This window comes from Trachurus trachurus, assembly GCF_905171665.1.
Source record: "Trachurus trachurus genome assembly, chromosome: 16".
Lineage (NCBI taxonomy): Eukaryota > Metazoa > Chordata > Actinopteri > Carangiformes > Carangidae > Trachurus > Trachurus trachurus.
Genome location: NC_139902.1, coordinates 15445232 through 15462377, shown reverse-complemented (window position 1 = coordinate 15462377; position 17146 = coordinate 15445232). Strand labels below are relative to the sequence as shown.

At 41.0% G+C, this 17146-nt stretch overlaps 1 protein-coding gene across 2 annotated transcripts in view; it reads left to right on the top strand.

Annotated features, from left to right (window-relative positions):
* The window catches only part of ptprub (protein tyrosine phosphatase receptor type Ub), a 155095-nt gene that overhangs the window by 117366 nt on the left and 20583 nt on the right, over positions 1-17146 (top strand). Inside the window, exons 13-18 of one of the 2 annotated variants that reach the window (XM_083989893.1) lie at positions 4011-4047; positions 7409-7547; positions 8524-8547; positions 8805-8959; positions 9570-9757; positions 16956-17028. In XM_083989893.1, the coding sequence (XP_083846019.1) occupies positions 4011-4047; positions 7409-7547; positions 8524-8547; positions 8805-8959; positions 9570-9757; positions 16956-17028 (616 nt within the window). The remainder of the gene's footprint in view (positions 1-4010; positions 4048-7408; positions 7548-8523; positions 8548-8804; positions 8960-9569; positions 9758-16955; positions 17029-17146) is intronic. The other variant, XM_083989894.1, reaches the window with a different exon arrangement.

The window sequence follows — 17146 nt, the reverse complement described above, 5'->3', positions numbered from 1 at the left end:
TACCGGCGGATGGGATTAGGTTTTGTTTTGCCTGGCGGGGGGCCAACATCCATGACCCACAATGAGTGGAGCACAGTGCCAGATCACACAGCCAGCACTGTCCCCCAGTCTTTCAAATACTGTCGCCTTTGCATGCAAATACAGTAGCAGTCAGAAATCTGTTGCAATCTGGGCAGCAGCCCTGTGTTGGTGCTGCAGGACTGAAACAATTCCCCTTGAAAGAGCAACAATGTGCTGGGAGGCAACTTAATTTCACTTTTATTCAAATATGCAACATTTACAACTGAAAACACATAATTACAGACTCAGCTTGAATATAGTGTCAGTATCTCAGACACTATATGCCTTTTTGTATGCAAAGTCTTTCTTTTGGATTCATTGTTTCCTGTTTTTAACAACCAGATTTGTATTTTTTTTTATCAAGGGATTTTTTAGTCCGATGTCAGCCATAAAGTTAGTGATTTAACTCAGTCCAATCAGTGCTATACAGTTGAGAGGCAGCTTGTTGCTGAGCAATATATATATATATATAATATATATACAGTATATGTATATAAACCATCACAGCAAGACCAAGAAGGCACACACACACAGCAAAGCAATGACAACATGCAGCAGAAAAAGAGCTAATTGTATAGAAAATGAAATAGAGGATCATAAAATAGCAGCAGTTAAACCAATAACAGACCAACAAATTATATGACACCAGTGCTTTCTCTCGCCTGTTGTTGATATTAGTAACATTATGGAGCCATTAGTTTTCTCTTTGCAGTCTTTTGACAGTGGTCACATCCACATGTTAATGTGAGAGTCCATTAAAACCACAGCAGATGCTGAGGTTTGGCTCATGTGGTCTGTATGGACTGGAAATGCTCAACAATTGCTAAATGTGTTTTGTCTTGTCTTGTTATTTCCCTTTGAATTTTATCCTCCCACTTATCCTGCATGTGCAATTGTGAAATTCAGGCCTTTTACGCTTTAGAAGTGTGCTGCTGGTGCTGTCACAAATTATAGCCCAACAAAGACAGCGTTACCTGCCTAAATTTCAGGAGCGTAAATGCATTTGGAATATGCAAGTACCATTGCATGTTTTTGTAGTAGCTTTTGGAATGTACACAAAAGAGGAAAAAATAATTATCGTATGTCTACTGCTCATTTTAGAAGAAGAAGAAAGTGTACCTGCTCTTGAACTAAAAGGGTCGCTGGCAGTGAAAGCAGCTCTCTCCCTCAGAATGAAACATCAGAAAACAGCCACATATTTACTCGGATAAAACAATTCCTGATAATCGTGTCTGCATATGGAACTGTTGATAAAGTTTACATGTTTGGCAATCACTTGAAGTATTTGCTCCGTGAACACCTTATTATAATTTAAGTGAATTGTCAGCCTGCTTATTTTATCATTTAATTGTACAGCATAATAAGTCAGGGTCTGTGTGGCCTGTTTAACTTTGTTTGTCTTTAATGTCTTTGTGGAGGGAGCAACATTGCACCTAATCCACGATAACAGTGACAGCAACGGGAATAATTTGAACAGTATATGGGACCCATAATATTTGGCATTTACCCATGCTAATTATCTGGAGGGTGGCTGTCAGGCCTCACTAATTGCTTTGCTTGATCCATCTAAAGAGGTGCTTGAAAGACTGTGGATGGAGAGTGTAGTTTTGCAGGACACAGCAAAACCATTTATAAATCCACACTTACATCCTCCAACTTTTTACACACTCATGCATATACAAACAAGCACTGTAAACCTTGAGTGTGTGCCGTGTGCCGTGTTGCGTGTTGGCATTTATGTTTTTGTATTTAGAATTGCCAGGAAACACCAGCCCCTCTGGCGTGACTTGTACAGCACAGCAAGGCATGTGATGTTTGTCCCACAGTCTGCAACTTGCCAATTAACTCTTCTTGCTGAGCCGGCACTTATGATTTTTATATATATATATATATATATATATATATATATATATATATATATATATATATATATATATATATATATATAGTGTATATATATAGTGTATATGCATGTGTGCATGTGAGTATTTAAATGTGTATGACAAATACACAAGTATATGGCAAAGCTCCTAATGACTGAATGTGCAATTTTAAATGCTTTCTCCATGAAGGGCACATGCTCAGATGAATCTGGTCTTTCTGAAGCTTTTAATTCTCTCAATCTCTCAAAATGTTAAGTCACAAGTCAGCATTTCACAGGCTCAAAAATGGACCAGGGATGCACCAAAATGTATCATACGAATAGCAGTGGTACTTCTTAAGTACTTTTTGCCCACTTTCAAAATAGAAAAACACCAAAATATCTAACAAAAGGTCACAGCACGTAGAAGTTTTTGTTTAGTTTGGTGAAACATTGTATTTGTTTAATGTGTGCCAAGATGTGAAACACTAAAATGGTGAACAAAGAACAGATTTGCAAAGTGAGCATGTAAGCGTGCTAATATTAGCATTTAGCTCAAAGCATAACTATGCCTACAGTACGTACCAATACCCTTAGAGCTGCTTACAGTACATGGCTCTAAACTCTTGTTGTCTTGTGGAAAATAAAAGATATTTGTAGTTCAGTACGTCTGATGTTTATGTACCAGTAGTGAAAAGAAAATATGTTTTTTCACATTCTGAGCCAAATGGTTTCAAAATGAAAACAACATTGTGCTACAGGGGGTGCAAGGGTGATTGCACTGCAGTGTTAACTGTGGTTATTTTTCATCAGTTGCATTAACCCTGGGCTGTAAATTGTATTCAGCATACAGTATATGTCAATCATTAAAAATTATTGCATTCTCCTTAAAAGAGGGGCAAAATGTTAGATGTCGAGTAAATTGCATGTAGTATCTACTGAATAAAGTTCTAAGTATCCTATTATGCAGCGGAATGGATTTGCAACTAAGATGTGCAAAACACCCATACAAAGAAATTTACTACTTGAGGACGTTAACTGGACAGTATGGGCATGATTGTCAGATAAATATGTAGGTTTGTGTGTTTTTTCTCTTAGCACAGGCATATGAACAAAAAAAGACTAAATGAGACCAGTTTTGGTAAACATTATGTCATTCAGTGAATCTCTGCCATTCATTTTGGTGGAAATAGAAAAATCGGATGTTTGTCTGCAGTTGGGTCTGCATTTCAGATCAAACCATCGGGTTAAGAACTTGTTAAAGTGTCTGTCAGCCTGAAATGGATTTTTCAAATAAAAAAAAAAGCAAATTAACTGGAGTTTGAGGGAAGCGCTTTTTGCTTATTTCCGAATGAGCAAATTTGCATGATTGTCCTATAATGCCTGAATTAGCATCTGTAAATCTTAATTTGATAATGCATCTCCTCCATGAGGTTGGAATTGGATTACAGTCTGGGATCTCATTAGTGCTGTTTGACAAAGGTCCTATTCATATCACTGCAATGTCATCAGCTGAAATTTGAATAAAATTAATTCCTTTTCATAGTGGTGCATTGGTGTGAAACCCTCCTCTTAATTATGCTCTCTCCCTTTCAACTTTCATCGTTTCTCCTTCAGCAAGAATCTCTAATCTTCTGAAACACTTCACCACAGCTCTCAGATTCGAGGTAGTTTGTAATCTAATGTCATCAATAGGACTCTTAACTCAGAGGTAGTTTGGCACTTTAGCCCGAATCTGTTTCTTTGTCTTTATCAGGAAGTAAATTATGCTATTCAGAGAAGAGCATTGCAAACCACTCTTGTTGTATTATTTGAGTGAAGAGGGGATAGAAGTAAAAATGTAGTAAAGGGAGACGGTGATTCCAGATGTGGCCCAGAGTTAATGTGTCGACTGGGGAATAAATATCAAGTTTTAATATTCACTCAGAATGTGTATTTTATCTGTTGTAGTCTTATTTTCACCATGATATATGTGTATGTCACAATTCAGTACTTCACATCATTCCTTTTCCTTTTATCACATCTTTTTTTATGCAAAATGCAAAGCAACACTCTCCCCTCTGACGTCTGTGCTTTCTTTCTCTTTCAGGAATCCAGAATAAACTGCATCCGCATCGCTCGCAAAGGTAATTTAACATGAATATTTCTCCCGCTACAAACACTGCGACCTTGAATACATTACACTACACCGTTTCCGAGTGCTTTGCAATTGTGTCTGTGTTCGCATCGTTCTAAGATAAGAAATTATGGATGTAATTGTAATAGCGTGGTTTACTAGCTTATACTGCAGTGTTATTTACCGCTCTCTCAAGTACAAAGGTGGGGGTCTGGACAAATTTTCTCTGACGGTTTTGGTTGTTTAGCGGTGGGCCTCAGAGAAAAGGGCAACAAGCAGGGAGGGATTAGAGGTCAGGCTTTCATCCTGTTTGTTTGGGGGTAGACGCTGGGACACACTATATCAAAGGCAAGTCTCTTTGTTCTCATCGGCAGCCCACTAGACGGCTACATCTGAGGGCTCTGACCCCAGCGCGGTCCAGAAGGGTCCTCCAGATCAAAACTTCCAGATGGAGCTACCTTGGCCTATCAGTATGAGAAAGTCCAGCCCCCCCTGCCCCCCCCCACTCCACCTCACCCCTCGTGTAGCTCAGCTTTCGGATACATGAAAAGGGCAGAGAAATTGACTCTAAGTCCTGATGGCAGGAGAGAACCCTGTGCCATAATACACTGTCAGATCATGGTGAATAAAAGTCATGTATTTATAGTTTTCATAGCACCGCTACAGTAAGCAGAGCCTTGCAAGTAAATTGACTTGGCGGGGTGTCTTTTTTTGGTGAAGGCCTCTTTTTGTGAGTGAAAAACTTAAAGAGATGAGGCTCTCCTCAAGCATAAAGCCAAAAGGCAAGGCCAGCCATTTCAGCTCAGCGTCTCACTCCATCTGCCCCACACAGACACCCGGTTGGGCATTGATTAATTATGCTTTCATACAGCAATGGGCTTTACACTGTACTCGCCTCTTTTCTTTCACACTAAGCAAAAGAAGAGGGAAATGTACAACAGTTAAAATGCTTAATTGTTGAGAAAGCAAGATGTTAACGATAAATCAACAGAGGGGAAGATAGAAAAGACAAAGGGGAGAAACATGCACAACTGCAAGCAATGATTGCCAGCATTACATCATCCACATTCAGGGTGATGCAACCATGTAACCAAAAAAAAAGTAGAAGAAAAAAAACTAAGTTAAATGGATGGGAAAAAAATCTCAGGGTGATTTCCAATTTCAAGGTGCGACAGGTCAGAGGATTTTTTGTTGCTGTTTTAGATCTCTGTGATCCCTCTACCATTAACATAGCCTCTGCATCATCGGTTCCTAAGCCGTTATTATCATGCAGCCCATCACAAGTAAAGTGGAGGCAAATGATTCTGGCTTGGATAACAAAGCTGGAGATTACATTTCAACTTCCAGGTGACAGTTTAATTAAGGATCCTCTGGCAGGCTCAACACAACAACAGACTTCCATTTCTCCTCTAAATGCCAATTTCCACCATCGGGCAGCTGGCAGGTGCATGGATTCATGTGGAAATCTATTTCATGCTCGTGTTTGGCTTAATAGAAATTTTGTGGCTAAGTGTGGCAAAACCGCCTTATCTATCCAAAATGTCAGAAAAACTGAAATAGATTTTCAAACTCCTCATCTATATTTTTAGCCAGTGTAAAGTACCCCTGTATTTCACTTGTCGATGTAATTTTAAATGAAGTCCCGGCATAAAATAAACAGGGAGCGCTGAGTTTTTGGTTGAGGCTGTTTCTTTTCTCTTTCTTTTTTTGACTGGATCACCTACAGACAGGCTGAAATCAGTAGCTCACAGATGCAGAGGCATCTTATTGTGATGGTGTGTCCCTTTGTGAGAACAGAAACCACAAAGAAACCATCTTTGATTCCCATTCTGACTAAAGCCTCTCCTACCACCAAGTATAACGTTCTGATACGGTGTCCATACGCTGAACAGTAAACACAAAAACGTCACATTTTTGGAACATAATTGCAACTTAAAAAGCCACGTCATGAGCAATTTCAGAGGGAACAGCTCCTTTCTAATTTCAGGCCAATGACTCGTCTGTATTAAGATATGCCAGATACCCATCATTGATTAAAAAATCCTGCCAAATAATGAAATGATATTGTCCTACTTTCATCTTTATTTGGGATGAGGGTTCTGAAGCACTCACAAAGTGCCCACGGCTGCAGATAGTTGGGCTAAAACATGGCTCTGTTTTCATTTCCCCTGTCCCAGATCTGATTCTTCCCCAGCAGGCTGCAAGATACAGCTCTATCCCCAGGCTTGCTCTGACTTTCTACCGCTCTCCAGATAGGCTGTGCTGTTCCAATAGGCTCAGAAGGGCTCGTTTCAGGGCTGTCAAGGCCTGGAGGACAGGCTGACACACACAAGAAAAAAATTAGATCAGTGGGCCCCTAGAACAAGACAAAGGCCCACTGCTCAGCACCATTTACATAAGTATGAAGCTTTATTCCAGAGAAGTGTAACCTACTATTATGATTACAACCTTTCCAGTCGCTCTCAGACATCAGGGCACCTTGAGACTCCATTGTAACACTGTGTGGGTAACTTGTGACTGGGAAAAATTGAATGCTTAATTCAATATTGAATAGAAACACACGTCAGAGTTTCAGCCCTCCAACCGTTGCATGCAAATACACAAGCACAATATCACCAATTTATCATTGCATGTCATTGTGTAACCATAATATGAACAATAGATGAAAGAACAATGTGTTGTGAGCCTTTTTTGTACGTGACTAATGAATCTTAGCAAATGAGTTCCCCATCTTACTTTGGCATATTTGCAACACTTGAGAAGATCCTCTACATAAATTTAAAGCAGTCTGTTAATTTTCTCATCTCCTTTCCTAAACATCAGCACAAATGTTCAGCAGTTGAAAACCTTTCCGGCAAAAAAAACCCCCAAAAACCTCACTCTAAACTTATTCTTTGTGCAAAACAAATCATTTTGTTTGTCAAAGCACAAGCTGTCATCACGACTCGTGCCTCTGCTATGGGTTTGTTGGTTTGGACAACTTGGACAGTGGCTGTGTGCCTCGCTGAATGCGCCACGTCTTTATTCACATCTTTGTCATTTTTGGTATTTGATAATACCTTTTGAAAATACCACTGCTCGTAAAACGTGGGGTTTAGTATTGAGTAGACCAGTATAAATCAGTGGATCTCCTCAGAATAAGTGGTGTGAATGTCTGTATTGTCATGTGAAAAGTCTACATTTGGGTGAAAAAAGTTTCATATGCATGACTGATACAGTAACTGTGAATTTTCAATTTGGCTTTCAGTATTGAATCTTCCCCACTCTTTGCTTTAAATTTCACTGTGGATCACTTCCTATGTACCTCTATTCCCTCGTACTATATTTGCATTGTGTCTTTTTAACGTGCATATTCATGTCTCTGCCTTCAGCGGCTTGTAAAGATCACCGCAAGGCTCTGGAGGTGTCCCAGCACTCCGAGGAGATGGGGCTGATTCTTGGGATGTGCGCCGGAGGTCTGGTCGTCCTCATCCTTCTGCTGGGTGCTGTCATCATCATCATTAAGAAAGGGTAAACGTCTGCTGACAACTGTCGAGTACGAAACATGCCTCATTATGCACAATCATACCACATCTCCCACATTGATTTTCCCTTTGTGTTTTGTTTCGGAGCAGTTCAGTAATCAGTTTTTATACTTGCTGAACTTTCCGAAAGGTCACGCTTGTTTAGGGATGACGCCGGACCAACAGCCAGGGCGGCATTGTTTTCACTCCCGTATGGTGCACCAGAGGGACCAAACAACTCTCATCTGCAGAGCCTATCTGAGTGTGAAGTATTTAATTAAAGGCGGATGCAATTCAATTAGCCACTTAATTACGCACACCAAGCAGAGGCCTGACCCTTAAATGAGATGGTAATTGGTAGGGAAAAGGTGCTTTTAGAGATTATTAGCCAACGATCCCACAAGTCTACAGTAGTTCATCCACACCTCTGGCTCCGCATTTATTTAGCTGCAGCAGCAGACCAGCCTTTCAAAGGAGGCTTAACCCGTCTTACTTAAATAAGATACACTGAAATCCAAAGAACTTGCCGTGCCAAAAGTGTGGTTCCGAGGCTCCAGCAATCGTTATTAAATGACTGAAACAATGACCAGGGTAAAATTGAATAAAGTTCATTTTCAAAGTCACCACTACTGCTATTGTACATTAGCCGGGGTGACTCTGCTAATCCACCATGAATCTCGCTCTGAGGGAATTGATTGCTGAATTTGCTGTGACAGGAAGCCACGTGGCCTAGTCCTTGAAGTGTAACACACAGACACGTATTTGGTTGAAGGAAACACACATTTTTTCTGCCTCGCTGCAGTTTGGTCCTTCTGCAATTGCTTGGCATTTTCCCATGTGTCATGCAGCCACCTGCTCATGAAGAGGATGGTCTCATTTTCATTGTAATCAATGCATTCTGCCCTCAGCAGACATGGCCTTCATCTTACATCTCTTCTTTCTCTTGATTTTTTTTCTTCCTCCTTCTCCTGCACTCTTACCAGAAGGGACTACTACTCTTACTATCCGTAAGTGACTCCACCTCTTTGCTTTTCCATCTTCTTGTGATCCATCCTACACATGCTTTTTCTCTGGCTGTCAATCATGTGTCATTAAGGGGAAAAGTATACCTGCCTTTTAAATCAACCTTTTATTTTTTTTTTTCTGTCAGTTGTTAACTCCTTGTTTTTCTTCACTAATTGTAATGTTTCCTTTTTCTGCCTCTCTCTCCCCTCTCTCCCCTGTGTTCCCATGTCCCCTTCCATTCTCTTTTTATCCTTAATAGGAAACCAGTGAACATGAATAAGACGCCCATTACCTATCGGCAGGAGAAGAGTCACATGGGCTCCATGGAGCGCAGTTTCACAGACCAGAGCACCCTACAAGAGGATGAAAGAATGGCTCTTTCTTTCATGGATGCACACACCTGTGGTACACGCAGTAAGATAAATGCACTAAGTCTCACACACGTACAGTACAAGCCTTCCCTTCCAAAACTTGACACATGTCATCCTTGGCTTCATAATCTCTTTGACTGTCACTCATTCTTTGTATAAATTTCTGAGTGACTCTGGAGGATAGTTATCAACCTGTATGAAAAATATATCTCCAGTACCTTCAGCTATCCATGGCCCAGCAGCCGATGCACAAAGAATATCACACAATTTCAGAGAAATGAGAGAATTGCACAAATGAAGTATTCAATTTGAATGAATCAAAAGAAATGATTTGTGATTGAAAACAGATGTGTTTGGTGCATAGTTGATACAGATGCTGCTCTGCTTCACCTATCCTCAAAGACAGAGCTGCTGTCAAGTACATGAGCTCTAATGTGAGGACATCTTTACAGAAGTACACCTATTCTGTCTGTGTCAACATTAACGTACAGTGAGCCACCACTGATAACTCCAGTGTGTGATGCCCCAAAACTAAATACAGAGTGATGCAAAAGTTGCTTAATATTTAATATCACAGCCCGTCTCTAGTCGTACATGAACTTTTGCACCTGCAGTTGCAACGAAATTGCCAACCTTGTCTGCGTGTGATTCAGGTGATGCTCGCAGTTCAGTGAACGAGGCCAGCAGCCTGCTGGGAGGCTCCCCAAGGCACCAATGTGGGCGTAAAGGTTCCCCCTACCACACAGGCCAGCTCCACCCCGCTGTTCGAGTGGCTGACCTCCTCCAGCACATCAACCAGATGAAGACTGCTGAGGGCTACGGCTTTAAACAGGAGTATGAGGTAAATTATGTGATTGAACTCATCTCTTACGCTCTGACAACAAAAGACAACACGGACAGCTTTACTCTCTCTCTCTTACATTGTGAATCGTGACATGAACAGTAGAATTAAGTATTGCTGCCAGTGCAACTGATGTCAAGACGTAGGGACAATTATAAGAGAGAGGTTTTAGGGCTGCATTATTCTAAAGAGCAGTGATATGTAAATTGTCTGCATTCACGCTATGATTGTATTCTGTACCAAACAGTCTTCACTGTAAATTCAACAGCACAACCACTATAGAGCGAGTGGGAGAGCTAGAAGGCAGAACACTCAAACTGCTGTGGTGTAAATCCAACATCACAGCTAGAGGCTTTTCCATCCTTACATTTACATCGCCGCAGAACATTGGGAATCGGTGGAATTAAATTCAAGCATATGTAACTGACTGAAATCTTTTTTTTTCCTTTACCAAGGTTTTCATTAATGTTGTAGCATTACGTATTTTCTGTAGTGTTCAATGTAGTATCTACTGTACACCGTGTCCTGCTGAAACGGTTGTGGTAAAAGAACCTCAGAGATGTGGAACTGGAAAGACAGAAAGACACTTAGATGTGAAGTAGCTCCACTTACTTCTCAATGATGCACAGGGTCACTGTCTTCATTGGAACAGTTTTTTGTTACCTATACAGTACTAATACTACTACTAGTAACAATATAATAATAATAATAGAGATACTAAAAGAGAGACTAAAAGCACATGATGTCATTCATCTATCCTCTAGAACTTTAATTGTTAATACAAACCATCTATTTCAGGAGTCTGATGGTTGTTTCCATAGCAGCAGGAAGGTATAAGATCTTTGGATACTGTCTCTAGTTATATACCCTGAGATATCCGCTCAGTCCAGACAGCCAGTATACCCATACAGTTACCAGTTGCCAATGTTGCTCCTTTTAGAGTGGAAATGCAGTGTCAACCCTAAGCACCTGAAGTTTGTTGAACTCTTTACCCTATGGAGAGCAGCCAGTATGCAGAAAAAAAAACGTATTTTACCCTCTTGTATCTATGTTCTCATTCTTTCACTTAGTGCTTGGAGCTTGTTGCCATAGGGGAGGTTGTAGCAAAGACAAAGCATTGCTTTCTGGGTTAGCTCCCACTTCACCATAAGGTTTGGGACATGGCTACACTGATGTACTTCCATGCCTGGTTAAGCTGGGTACTCCTAGCACAGCAGAGAAGAACAGGAAGTCATAAAGGCTGCTGGTGTGGCACTAAAAGAGGCGAAATCATTGCTAGAAGAGATTTTTACCAAACTTCTTTGTACCCCAGGAGGGAGTGTAGGTCAGTATTCAGGCTTTCCCCAGCAGGAGCATTTGACCATAATTGGCACTGTCATTATGGGGCAGGAGAAGTACTTTGAGGAACTTCTAAACCTTGCAGACAAACCAAGCTGCCCTCTGCTGCAACTTCTTGGTCATTCTGTGAATGTCTGAGCTTCTATTCTCAGTGATAGTAGGTTGCACCAGTGGTCTCCATGGTGGAAGAGACTTGTGCCAAGCCCCGCATATGAGAAGTGAAGGCTTTGTTCTGGACTGGGTCTAAATCTGTCATAGATAACTGACGTATCTCTGAAAATTGCTAATCCTCTTGGTGGATTTTGAAACTTCTGCCAACTTTTAAAATATCTTGAGGGATCTGCTGTGTGAGTTATTGATCAACCTTATTGTCCCCAAAGGAAATGGATTTGCAGTGTTCGCACACACAGACACACACACACAAGCACAAATGAAAAGAACACAAAAGGAACATATACAGAGAAAAGAAGTTACAGATAAAGTCCACAGATAGACAGAGTGGTTGTGGAGTGCTGCAAGACTCTCCAGATGACTCAATGCTGTGAGCTGAGCTTCCTTGAAATTGAGCATTGGATTTTAGCAATGATGCATTTTGTTCTCTCACCAATTCGTGATACGACTGCACACACATCAACACACAGCCAAGGGGTTGAGGGGTTAGCATTAACAACACTGAGGCTACCATGGCTGTCTCATCAGGATATGATTAAAGCAGATATCAGTGGAATGTTTTTGTTAATATAAGTCCTAAATAGTCCTATTTTCCGTCAGCAATCACTTACATGAAGTATTTCAGCCTAAACACGGGTCTCTCCGTCACTCTGCTCTGCTGTAACCCGAGGAGAAAATTTTCCTTGTGGGATACAAGTGTTATCCAATGAGGAGAGAGAACGGCATGAAGGGCTGTGTGTGCAGCCAAGGGATGCGCGTGAATGTGGTGACGTAGCACGAGGACCAATTGATGCCTGACAAGGGCGGGGGCTGCTAACTCATGGTGCGTTCAAAGAAACTCGTACTTTGTGTTTTTCCTTCCTGTGAAGTCATACCAGTTCGATCTGGTACGAGTTCACGGGTCGGAAGTTACGAGTGGCCGTTATAGGGAACTTTCACAGACAACAGGATGGTAAAAACACGAGCTACGGGTTACCTGGAACGCTACCAAGTCGTAGTTGTGACTTGAAGCTGTAACTTACGGTTTCAAAAGCCTGCCTTGAACGCAGCATTAGCCGAAACGGCCGTGAAGCTGATATCTGCTTTAAGTAACCGAACATTAAGTTGTTCAGTTACTTTCATTTGCTGCTAGACAGTAGGAAGGATCATGTGCAATTACTGCATGTTGTACATAAGAGCTAGCTTAGAGGAGCAGTGGTCGTTTGAATGCACTTACATAAGTGGAGGCCATCAATTCTCCAATCCTCAATCATCCAAGCGCCCGCCTCACCACCCACTGAAATTAATTAGCGGGGTTAAAAAGGCAGCTGGATCACACTGTTGCTGAGCATATGAATAAATCATCCCCATTTGGGTCCAAAGAAGACCTCAGTCATGACTGCAGGTCTGATGAGGTTAAACCTCTCTGGAGGTGCCTCTAACCATCGAGTCCCCTGACCACTGCTGACAGATTGTAGGGTGGCAAATAGAGCAAAAGGGAATCTGGAAGGGTTGAGTGGGAAGAGGAGATGAAAGGGTATGAAGGGAGAAATGTGAGAAAAGAGAGCTCTTGCCTCCCGTGCCCTGTAACCTCCAAATAACCTCCTCCCAGTAGCAATATGTTGGTATTTGCCGCTCTCTGCAGAATATGACACAACATAAATGCTCTATAATTCGCAAAAGTAACAATCAGTCTGTGACGCACAGAGCAGCATGGTCATGAATTGTGGCCACTAAATGTTGTTAAGTTGAAAGACATCTCACATTGACAAGATATCGTCCGGCTCTTCATGTTTCTTGATGCTGGCCACAGGCAGAATTTCACCAGTTCGATTTCTCACAGCAGTGATGAAAATATCCAGCGTGTAAGATTGATATAGGCCTGATATCTGGAGGTCAGAAGTTGAGACCCTTTCACAGGAGAAGTCTGGCAATACTCCATAATGATCCTGCTGCTGATGCTCAGATCCTTAAAACCCAACATCAAAACAAATCAAACAGCCTGTCATCTAGTGAGGGTTTGATTTCACTGGCATGGCAGTCCACCACTTCTGGTATTTTTTTGTAAATTACTTGGGTTTTCCTTGCAGATTATTACTTGTTTAGTTTCTTTCTCCTTTTTTTTAACCAATGCACAATGGAGTTTCAGCCCTGAATTGAACCGAAAGGACAAATATTTTTCTTTTCCAGAACATTGCTTATCCTCCTCCTGCTGCTGCAGTCGCTGCTATCTCTAGTTGTATGATTCATGGCACATAATGAAGGGCCCAGATCTCTGAACGCCTCTCCCCAGTGGAACGATTGTGGCTGGGAGTTGAGATCACGCCCTGGAGAGAAGACCATCCCTGTCACCCACGGCCTGTGGCTTTCACGAAAAACAGAAAACGTCTTTTGTCTCTGGTTCATAGTTTCCCCCTCTGGAACTCTGCTTGTAGACTCATTAAATTGTCCCTCAAAGGCAAAACACACTCCACTCAAAAAATCAATACACACCTCTTTGTGTTTTTTTCCCCTCTGTGCTAGAGTATGTGTTTTGATGGAGTGTCTCGCTCTATTATGAAGGAAAATGATGAGGAGTATCATATTACACTCCCCTGGAAGGCACGGAGTTTTATTTCCCTGAAGAATACCTATGTTCTGTAAAAACATTGATCAAGAATTTACAGTGAGTTGTAAAGGGGCTTATCTGTGTGGCAGCTGCTGTCACTGCAGTCATATTGGGTTTTAGTTCAAGTGCTGTTGTGTGGTCCCTGAATCACTTCCTGATCGGCAGCAATCAGTGACCAAAGAACTACTCTTTTTTATTTTCACTGGAACTAAAGGTGTTGCACAAGGTTCAGCACTCAGCCCCTTTTTTTACATTTCATATTTATAACTTTATTTTTTATCTTATCTAACTGCCATTTCATTTGTTCCCAGATAATACAAGACTGCATCGTTTTTCAAGCACATAAACACAAGTTGTAGTCTAGACCTATAGATAATAGTGATAGAAAACCTTCAGTTTCCACTTTACATTGAGGGAGCTACATAATATAAACACCATTTATTTGAATAGATTATACATTCACATTTATATAACATGTAGACAATGTATCAAGACATTATGAAAAATAACTTTTTGAAAAGAATAGAGCTAACTTTCCTTTGCTTTGTGGGAGAAGGATTGTTGAAGCTCCTTTTCTCTCTGTTATGGATTATAGTGATGTGATTTATAGGCATGCCTATGCCTCCATTTTTAAACCCTTGAATGCTGCTTATCATTCTGCTCGTAGGTTTATGACGACTGATATTTACTGTATAGGACTCATAATTGCACCGTGTATAAAAAGTTGAGTGGTGATTAGGCATAGATGCTTGTTTAACCATGACACCTAGACCGTGAATAAGCCGTCTTATATGATATCACTTCTATCCTAAACAAGTGCTCTGGACTAGAATAGAAGACATTTTTTCTAAATTAAAGTATTTTATACTTATTTTTTAATTCAAATTGTTTTCTTTTTCAACCCAACTTTTACTATTTTCAATCATTCTCAGTATTTTGTTTTTAAACTGGTACCCAGCTTTATTGTGAATAATGGCTGGCCCTCAAGGATTGTTTTTGAGTTCAAATAAAGGCAAATAATAATATTCTCACTGCAGAAACCAGGGAGTAAACAACGGCAAAGCTGCACTGTAGAAATGGAAACTTCCTCTATTCCTGCACCTTGAGGCTGAGGTTAGGAAGGATGATGGACGACTGAATTTCTATGCTTCTTCAAAAAAAAACAAAAAAACAAGTGCCTCTTGCTACCTTTTATGGTTGCACGGAACAGCTTATTTATTTTTTGACTAGAATATTTTGTGTATGTGCAACACATCAGACATCACAGATTGGATTTCAACTGAATGTGGACGGATTATCAATCTCATCACTTTTGGCACTTTAAAAATTATTTCAGAGAAAAAAGATCACAGATCAGAGGAAGATGACATAACAGTGATTGAGTGATACTAAAAAAGGGAAATTGTTGAGGACACCATGCCAACCAAAGCTTTGTTGTTGAAGGGAAACGATAATACGCAATAGCACAAAGTGTGTTTAGTGTAGTAGATAATAGTGCAGGAGTGGACTTTCTTTCATCTCATTTTACTAATTTTCCCTGATGCTCTCAAACAACCCACCCCACTGATCCCTGAAAATGAGGGTTTCTAATCAATCCTCCACGGCTCTGTGTTGTTTCCTCTCCCTTCAAAAGACAGACGCTCTCTCACCGTTTTTTTTCGTGTGTTTTTCCTCTCCCTGCTTTTCTCCTCTCTCTGGAGGGTTGAGCAGCAGCATGGTAGTAGCAGAGAAACAGAGAGAGCTCAGAGGTCTAGTGTCAAAAATGAGGAGGAGAAAGATGGAAGAGGTGGACAGGGAGAGATGTGGGGATGAGGGATTTTGAAGAGAGGTATAGGAGAAGGTGGAGAGAATGATGGGTTCGGAGAGAAAGACAGACACCCAGAGAGAGGGCAAGACAAGAAGAGGAAAAAAGTGAGGAGGGTGTAATCCCAGGCAGGATTTCATTGGTTCTTGGCTCTCTGTGGGGAGAACTGCGTTGTAATCCCCTGCTCAGCATGCAGGCTTGGGCAGAGTTTAACCAAATTCCCCTAGTGGCTGGAAACCACAGGGGGTAGACTGGTATGGGTGGATGTGTACGTGTGTGTTTGCTTTGTTCATGGGTCCCCGGGGGCTGTTTACAGGCTTAATTTGGCCCCACAGTGGACGCTTAAAAAGTGGCTTATGGCAACGTGTGAGAGTGAGCGCCCGCCAGTGCATCCATGCACGCAGGTGTATGATGACTGTGCTGTGTTATCTTACGGCTGAGCTGCCATCCAGCAGGTTCGAGACGCTTCGTCTGCATTCTCCCTAAATAACAGTCATCTCACCATACAGTGATTTGTGTGCCATATATAGAAACTTCCAGTTGGTTACAGAAGAGTAAACAGCCATCCAATGAGTCATTACTGACTTCTTTTGTTTACTACTGACACAAAAAACTAAACTTTGTGAAAAAAGAGTAGTAAATATGCACTCAATGTTTACATAGCTGGTATCTTATTAAAGGCCTGAAACCAATATGCAATAATATATTCCTCTTATTTAGTCTGTTTTTATAACTACATCATCCTTGAATAACAACTATTGTTTTTTACTTTAGCCACATGCGCAAAAACAAGTTTGAAAGACTTGGGTAACACTTTGCTCTGTTTAGTTATGTCATCTAAGATATTATTTGATAGACTGTTTGGGGCGGGGATTTTGTAAATAGTCAATATGTAACCTGCATTGTGATAGCCACTCTTTTAAAACGTATAACCTGTGGCAATGAGAGCATTAACTAGCACAGGTGCAACTGAAGGTCCATGACTTACAGTGTGGCCGCTCTAGGATGTAACAACGACTTGACGACTGCACATGGCTCAGTGATTTTTATTGCATATCATGCATGAAGCCCCAAACCTCTCTCCTTTCTGAGGGATACAGTGGCTCTTGATCTAAGCTTCAGCTGTACCTTAGGGATGTGCTGATAGGCTTTGAACTTGTTTACTATGAAAAACAGATTTTCTAATCGCACATAAAACAAACACAAATGTTTGCTGAAGCTGTGATTACTTTCATCTGTGATATTTGAATGGTTAATACAAAGAGAAGCCTGTAACAAGAGTCTCCTCATCCCTGTAGAGTTTCTTTGATGGCTGGGACTGCACAAAGAAGAAGGACAAAACCAAAGGGAGGCACGACACCTTGCTGGGATGTAAGTCATCAGAACCCATTTCATCCTGTATTTAAAAAAAAAGATAACAACATAATCAATGTTATCAAAATATATGTACCTCAGCATGTCTTTGCTCTTTTGTTTTATTCTGTTTCAG